Here is an 8,580-nt window from a genome sequence, read left to right as displayed (position 1 = left end):
TCTTTGATCATACTTTGAGAAAATGCAGGCCAACACTCTCAACTCTGCCCCAACAATCCATGAAAATGGTGCCGGTTTAACCCGTAGTGATTTCCCTGAGGGTTTTATCTTTGGAACTGGCACATCTTCCTTTCAGGTATTTGATTAATTTTCACACAGTTACAAGAATAATTACGTAACTCTGCTGTATTTAGGTTGATTAATTTTTTATTGTTGTGTATGTTTTACGTATTTTTCAGGTCGAAGGAGCTGCTGCAAAAGGCGGTAAAAGCATAAGTGTATGGGATGACTTGACGCTGAGAACTCCAAGTGATTACGTACCTTTGATCTTTTTTTAGATTTTCTTATCTTTAAATAAAAATTTTAGTTTGTACTTGTGTACGTGTGTGTGTTTATATAGGCTTACATGCGTTTTTTGTTTCGTAATTTAAGTTAGTTGGTGTATTTCATCCTTTAATTTATAGTTCTTTTTTTTATCGCAGTCACTCTTCTTACAAAATCAAGAATACATTTAATTCATATATTACATTTTCAATGATATATAATAATGAGGTTTAATGTGAGCGACAGATTTGATTGTGGATGGATCCAACGGAAATGTTGCTTGTGACGGGTACCATAGATACAAGGTATTAAACTATTTATTTATTAAATTTTGCGATAGTGTGCAGATGTACTGCATGCTTATTTTATTGCATGTATTTTGCAGGAAGATATTAAGTTGATGAAGAACATGGGCTTTGATTCCTACAGATTTTCGATTTCATGGCCAAGAATTCTGCCAGGTAACCAGACTAGAAGATGCATGGTAGAATTCGGACAGTCGATTATATTGCAATAATCAATAATACGTTTCGACTAACTGTACTAATTAATAATATGTAATAGGCGGAAGAACTTGTGCTGGAATCAACAAGGAAGGAATCGATTACTACAATGATGTCATCAATACTGTGTTCGATCACGGTTGAAATCCACTCTACACATCTCAACCCCTTTTAATATGATGTCTTATTTTCTGGAGCAATACGATGAAGTACTAAACTGACTTCTATCATTTTGATGAAGGCATGAAACCCTTTGTGACTCTCTTTCACTGGGATATTCCTAATTGCTTGCAACTGGAGTATGGTGGCATGTTGAGCGATAAAGTAGTGTGAGTTACTAAATTTTTACAGCTCAGTCTACATCTCATTCGTTGCACATTAGCCAGATCACTCGAATTGAAGATGTTTTCGAGTAAACATGGCGATTGAATTACACTTGTTAATACAATTGATATACTTTTATTATCGTCATCTCGAGAAAACTTATAGATATCATGGAGGGGCACACCCAGGTGAACTGGTTGTTTTTAGAGCATAAAGTTTGGACAATACATTTTTTAATCCCATTATAGAAAAGTTGTAACACTTTCGATTCCATTATAAATATAAATAACTATATTCAAACATTAATTTATTATTTATATAAAATAAGTAATTTAAATTTCCCCTCCTAGAACACTCAACTCCAATGAGTTTTTCCCTCCAAGTGGCCACTTAACAACCACATGCAATGCATGTGCCTTACGCCGTTAATTTTTCAACATCATGACCATGTTTTACAAGTTTAGTTCAACGGGGCTAAAAAAGCATTATACCTATTTTCGTCTCCTACGATGTATGAATGATATATAACTTTAATGATCTTGCAGGGATGATTTTGTAGAGTTTGCAGAGATATGCTTTCAGGAATTCGGTGATCGGGTGAAATTCTGGACAACGGTAAACGAGCCATGGACGTACGCGGTGCGTGGGTATACGCCTGGTGATCACTTCTTAGACATCAATGCTGCAGACAAGCAAGGAGAAGTAGGGCGCTTTCCTGCTCATAGAGCTTGCATACGAATGAAACGATTAGACTCCACAACTCAGCCCAAAAGGGACACTTGGTTTCTTGTGAATGATCCGGCCAAAGATGCATATACCGTGGCAAGAAATTTGCTTCTTTGCCATGCGGCAGCAGTTCAATCGTACCGAACCAATTTTAAGGTGCGTATGACATAATTATGAATACAAATTAAATAGTTAACATTTAATTTCAACTTACTGAATGTACGTAGCGCAGGTAGTTCAAGAAGGCGAAATAGGAATTGTTCTTAATTCCAGTTGTCACTATCGATCTCAACTGCTTTTGGGCGATGAATCAGTCAAAAGAGCCTATGATTTTATGATAGGCTGGTACGTTTATTTCAACGACATATCTTGATTTCAATCATATATGATCGTTGTATATGACGGGAAAAATTCTCTACAGGTTTTTGGAACCCGTAATATATGGCCAATTTCCAAAAACGATGTTGGATAATGCTAAGGCCAACATTGTCCCTTTCTCAGACAAGGAAACACAACTGCTCAAACGTTCGGTTGATTTTTTTGGTCTGAATTACTACACAGCAGATTTTGTTGCTACTGAGAGTAACCCTCCAGGTGTTGGCTACCCTGCAGATCAACGTTGTATTTACAGTTGTAAGTTAAAGATTATTTATATTAAGAACCCCACTCTTCATGCCTTTTTTTTGCTTCAAATACAAATTGATATACCTCTTAGTTAAATAAAATATTCCTCTCATTTTCATGCAGCTTACGACAAAAAAAATAATCCAGTCGGAGAACCCGTAAGATTTCTAATTTATTTTATAAAAATAATTAAATAAATTTTAAGATATATTTTTTTTTAACTAATCTTACATTTGTTTCTCTTCTGTTATTAGACTTCTTTATCATGGTTGTATATGGTTCCAAAAGGATTATATGACCACATGGAGTATCTAAAAAAACAATATGGCCAAGACTTGCCTCCTATGTACATTACTGAAAATGGTAGTATTTTGTTATTGTTATGCTATATAAATTATTTTCTATTTCAATTTTATAATTACTATGAATTTCTTACAAATGATCCAATCGTTTATATATATATATATAGGAGTTGCCGATAAAAATGACTCTGCGCTCACAGCTAAACAAGCTTGCGCAGACACAATAAGGACTCGATATCATCAAGAGCATCTCGCCTATCTTCGAAAAGCAATATAGTAAGTTTTAAGATAACCTCTTTAGTTTTACTACCTTAAGTTTCAAATCATTATTATTAGCGAAATAAAATTTTTGCGATGGTTGTAGGGATAACCATGATCCAAACCAAACAAACGTTACGACTATAATGACAAATTTTAAAGTTATCATTAAAAATATATATTAAATGACAATAATTTCGATTTTATCGCATGATAAGAACCATAACAAGTAGCCACTATTAATATTTTATGACACATCTATATATGATGACAATTTAATTACTTATAATAAAAAAATTATAGTGACAGTAATTATTTATTGTCACTATATATCTGTCGCCAATCCTTGCTACTAACAACGTTTATAAAATAACTATAATCCGCATTAAGAATATGAAATCCATTATTGCAACAAAATAAAAAACAAATCTTTGTCATTAAATAAATATATAATTAGTGACAATATCAATACTTCTCTTTTTTTTTTTTTCTTTTTGTGCCGTTAATATTCTCTTCTTTTGTAGTGAATTGCAGGTTGACGTAAGGGGCTATTTTGCTTGGTCGTACTGTGATAATTTTGAATGGACCGACGGATACACAGCGAGATTTGGTTTGGTCTACATAGACTATATAAATAACTTGACACGATACATGAAAAATTCAGCTCTGTGGTTTATGAAGTTTTTAAAGGGGCGACCAACTTCAGAGAAGAGACAAGTTGAGATGGATTCAGAGCGTGGATCCAAGAAAAGGAGAGGTACATAAAAGGTTTGATCTCTTTGGAGATTGTGAAAAAATTATGTACTAAGTACTTTTATTTCGAATAGGAGAAAATAAGGAAGCATTGTTATGTTCCCATGTTGTCGGAGGATGGTGTATTTCCCTCTATGTGTTATTTTCTTTTGCTACTTGTTTTATTGTACGAAATTTCCATAATGAAAATTAAAAGTTTATTCTCATATGGTTTCTTTTTATTTATTTATTTATTTATTTATTGCATGATTTAATCAACACCATGAAAGAAATTTTCACTTTTATTTACTTAAGTAGCTATGTATTTGCTTTTGGTTCACTTCTTGAAGTAAGTAGAAAAAATAACATTCTTAAAAAATTCAATTCTTTTTAGGGTTTAATTATACGTAATTCTGTTAAAAATATAAACTCACACTTTTTCAGAAAAAACTTTAAAATTTATATTTATATTCCTTTTGAAAATATTTGATCTAAAATATTGATATCAGCAAACAATTTAAGAGAACTTCCAATATTACCCTCTTTATTTGAAGGTATTATGTTTTAGGGTTAAATACACTTTACTACCCTCAATTATGCCGTAAGGTACTGCATTCACCCCCTTAAATTAATAAAATATAACACTTAACCCCTTGAGTCAATTAGTTGAAATTTTTTCCCTCATATCGTATATTTTTATATTGCTTCTAATGTATTTGAGTGTTTTTTTTTATATATTAAATCAACATCAACAAAAGAATTAAGAACACATTTTATGTTAAATGCTTTTGTGTATTTTATTATTCCCACTTATTATGTGACACTTTAATCTTTAAAATGTAAATTATATAAGTTAGTATAGTTGAAATATATTGTTTTAATTAAGAAATATTTGAAGTTCAATATAAAGTGTAAAATATTAAACAAACTTTGTGTATTATATATGTATATATATAAGGGTAATTTTATCTAAAAATTTAGCCAAAAGGGATAATACTACACTTATTAATTTAAAATAAATAATATATTTGGGGTAAAGTGTATTTCACCCTATTTTATTTAATTTATTTAATTCAAAAATAAGAGGGTAAATAAAAATTTATTTAATTTAAGAGATAATTCACGAGGATAATATACTATAGGGCTGCAAAATGTATTTAACCCTAAAAGTATACATAAAAATATATGATGTATTATTATAATAGAAATATGGTAGAGTTGGCTTGATTGGATTAGGTCATATTCATATTGTGATTAAAGTATGTACAAGACCAACACTGTGATAATGATTTTGGTTTAATAATAATTTTATTTTAATAAATCATTTGAAAATTTACTATGTTTATACAAATGTTTTGGTTAATTCACTACAAGAAAATAGGGTATCAGAGACGGAAATTTCCATCTCTGAAAGTAGGATTTCCGTCTCTAAAACAAATTAGAGACGGAAAAATCCGTCGCGGAAGTCCGTCGCAGAAGACCTCGTCGCTAATAATTTAGCAACAGAAATATTCCGTCGATATATCTGAGACCGAAAATTCGGTCGCTAATTCTGTTGACAAAAAAGAAGAAAATTTAACTGTAATCCGTCTCTGATTTCCGTAGGTAATCCGTCTCTGATTCCGTCGATAAAGGTAAAATAATTTTCGTCTCTGAAATGAAGAAAATATTCTGTCTCTAAAACCTGACAAATTTTCGTCTCTAATTCGGCCTAAAATTTAAAAAATTTTCCGTTTCTGTACCCAAATTAATATCCTGGTCATTATACCATCAAATATACATTCCATCAATACCAAAATCTGAATTTCCCAAACAAGAACAACAAATATTAACAAAAAAGATACTCATAATACAACAACACTAATATAATTGATGTCATCATCCAAATACTACCAAATAATATCAATGTCTACTCCCAAGTCAACAAACATAAGTCAAAGTACAACCCAAATCAACATACACTAAGTCATAAACAACCCAAATCAACATACACTAAGTGATAAACAACCAACAAAAAAAATAAACTAATTATCTTTCCTGGAATGTTGTTGCTCCTGTTGTCCCGACCCACCAGCAAATTGATGGTTTGTGTATCCCACATCTTGAATTAATTTTCGAACTAGTTCTTGTAGGTCTGCCTCCCTCTTCCGAGCCTCTTCATCCCTCTTTCGAGCCTCTTCCTCCCTCTTTCGAGCCTCTTCCTCCCTCTTTCGAACTTCTTCAAGAGCAATTTCAAGCAATTTTTTATTTTCTTCTTCTCATTTTGAAAATTCCTCCATAACTTTTGTTAACTCATTAATCTGCAAGGTATTCTTCCTGTGCAAGTACATTACATACAAAGGAACATTTATGTAATAAAAGTCTAACAAAATTTCTCAACATATATACTAATCAATATTTAAATCCAATGACAAATTATACTTACACTAATTCTTTTGGATTTGTTGTCGATGAACTCCCTGATTCCTTTGTTCTTTCTATGGCATCTTTGAAATAGCTCAAGATCAGTCACTTCTCTACCAAGTGCTTTTTCCTATAGTGTACAAAACAATATTAATCCATTTTTTACTATGTGTAAATGCGCATCACTCCGATTCAAAAATCTTGTGTTGCTGCATTTAGATCATGGACATTTGATTTGTCCATTATTCAGAAATCATGGGTTATTAAAGGCAAAGTTCAAGAACTCCTGATCAACCTTTGTTACGAATTCATCTCAAAGAAACCCATTATCATCCAAGCGCCTCCACATCCAACTACGGTCAATATTCATTATTCTGCAATTTTTAGAGAAAGGAGGCTAGATGAATTAACCATTATTTTGAAGATCATGGTTTTTTATCTACTGATATAAGAAAAGTCCCAAAATTTAAAGGATCTGACATCAAAATGAAGTGAGAAATGCTAATCACCAAATAAAAAAGAAACAAGTGAAAAAAGAGGAATAGGAATAAAAGATCTCAGATTAGGCCTAATTATAACATTTAAATACATGTGTAAATTAAAGTATCTCAATCTTAATGAAGAATAAGATAGTCATCAAAAGATTCAGGAAAAAATGATTTTTGTTTGATGAAGAAACTATTACATACATGCACAGTCTATAATTAATACTCCAGTTCTAGAAAACAATGATGTGGTATTCTAAGAAAGAGAGAGAGAGAGAGAGATCGCAGCAGAATAATTGCTTTGGTACTATTGTTGGTATCATATAATGGTTGAAAGATGTAATTGGTGACAATTAATGTTGTTGGTTAACAATTTGAAAAACAGAGGTTTCGTATTAGTTTCCCAAGTTTGTGGATAGAAGCACTAAAATGTATGAGTGGACTGGAGAATGAATAGTTGGAGGAATTGGTTCTGAAGTCTCCTTCACACTCTCAAACTATCAACCTACTATTCATAGTTACAAATGGAATATTATCCTGCTCAGCAATATGAGATTAATTGGCCTTAGAGAACAACATTTTACAAGCAATATTAATGAATAACCATTGTCTGTTTCTTTCACCTATGATTTAGAGAACAACATTTTTGCAACTCTTTTATGTAGGTGTAAGTTGCAATTATGTTTTTACTGCTTCCTGTTTTGACTTGGTGCTTTCATATTTTTGGAAAACCAATCATTCCACTGAGAGGATAAGGTATAGTTAGCTCACATCTGATGCACTAATTTTCCTGGCTCCCTAATTTATTAGAATTTGTTGTTAATTGTTTCAGATTTTTGTCTTGCTAAATATTTATATTTTTAGCAAAAAAACATTCATTCTAATATTGTTTTTCATTATTAACCAATACATGGTAACATTACAAATAATTGAATTTTCAAACGTCTTCTCACCTTAGTTCAAAATTCTCAGTAATGTAACACAACAGTGAAAGCTTCTCTTTTGATACTTGCATCTTCTTCTTACAACTAGCCTGTTATCAGCTGGAAGTTTCATCGGGAAATTACTATATATCTAACATCCATAAAAATTATGTTTGCCCCAAGTCTGCTATCAAGATCTACGCAGAGTCTACCCAAGTACACTATCGGCCAGCGAATAGTCTACCCAAAGCAGAGTTCCAACAAACCCAAAAAAAAAAGAAGAATAAGTAAAATGCAACAAAGAAATAAGGATTACCTGGAGAAGCCGTACTCGTCGCCTTCCTCGTTGCCGATTTACCGTCCTTGTTGCCGTGAGTTTAATTTGGGGCTAGGGTTCTAAGAGATGGGTTTGGAGAAAAAAATGAGAGGACAAAGATGGAAGCCGTACTCGTCCCCGTCCTCGTTGCCGACCTGCTGTCCTTGTTGCCCTGAGTTTGGAGTTAGGGTTCTAAGAGATTTGGGGAAGAATTGAGAGAGGAGAAGGAATGGAAAAGAAACACAAAGTGAGAGAGGAGGAGGAAGAAGAACGATAACAAGAGAGAGAAAGAGGTGAGTTTTTTATTTTTGACTTTTTGTATAAATATTTATTTATTATTATTATTATTATTGTTATTATTATTATTATTATTTTAAATCATGAGACATACATCATAAAAAATTTACATAGATATAGTTGAAATTAATATATGTTCACAATCTGCAAAATTTATATATTTATAAATGTTATTATAACATTGATATAACTATCATCTTATATTATTAAACAACATGGGTTAATCTGGCTATCAAAATTCAGATCAGACCGTTATATAAAATATACGGATGTCGAGATATCGTACTTGAAACATAAGAGTAATCATTCAAGAAGGTGTATCGTTGAATCATACCATGTGATTTTAAATCATACCGTCCGATA

General features: G+C 31.9%; 1 protein-coding gene and 1 long non-coding RNA gene across 3 annotated transcripts; one reads left to right on the top strand and one right to left on the bottom strand.

Moving 5' to 3' along the window:
* Window positions 1-4,020, top strand: LOC105157135 (strictosidine-O-beta-D-glucosidase-like). The gene is made up of 13 exons (XM_011073444.2): window positions 1-136; window positions 240-309; window positions 571-629; window positions 710-785; window positions 889-966; window positions 1,069-1,156; window positions 1,697-2,033; window positions 2,110-2,222; window positions 2,299-2,510; window positions 2,625-2,659; window positions 2,756-2,864; window positions 2,971-3,079; window positions 3,586-4,020. Exons 1-13 carry the CDS (start codon window positions 23-25, stop codon window positions 3,824-3,826), a joined length of 1,641 nt encoding a protein of 546 aa, XP_011071746.1. The 5' UTR covers window positions 1-22; the 3' UTR covers window positions 3,827-4,020.
* Window positions 5,641-8,208, bottom strand: LOC105157136. 2 transcript variants are annotated; one of them, XR_847420.2, is made up of 4 exons: window positions 7,921-8,208; window positions 6,492-6,570; window positions 6,219-6,326; window positions 5,641-6,109 (listed from the first exon to the last, which is right to left on the bottom strand). It is a non-coding gene; the product is annotated as an uncharacterized LOC105157136 (long non-coding RNA). The 2 variants fall into 2 exon arrangements; XR_847421.2 differs by lacking the exon at window positions 6,492-6,570.

Source organism: Sesamum indicum, linkage group LG3 (assembly GCF_000512975.1).
Source record: "Sesamum indicum cultivar Zhongzhi No. 13 linkage group LG3, S_indicum_v1.0, whole genome shotgun sequence".
NCBI lineage: Eukaryota > Viridiplantae > Streptophyta > Magnoliopsida > Lamiales > Pedaliaceae > Sesamum > Sesamum indicum.
The sequence above is the reverse complement of the archived record's forward strand: the minus strand, read 5'-3'. Positions and strand labels throughout refer to the sequence as shown.

Excerpts from the sequence above, each read along its gene's own strand:
- LOC105157135 (XM_011073444.2), top strand. The coding sequence starts at position 23 with ATGCAGGCCAACACTCTCAACTCTGCCCCAACAATCCATGAAAATGGT. Across the intron at positions 1,157-1,696 it reads ATGTTGAGCGATAAAGTAGT|GGATGATTTTGTAGAGTTTG; the intron begins GTGAGTTACTAA and ends ATGATCTTGCAG. Across the intron at positions 2,223-2,298 it reads TATGATTTTATGATAGGCTG|GTTTTTGGAACCCGTAATAT; the intron begins GTACGTTTATTT and ends AATTCTCTACAG.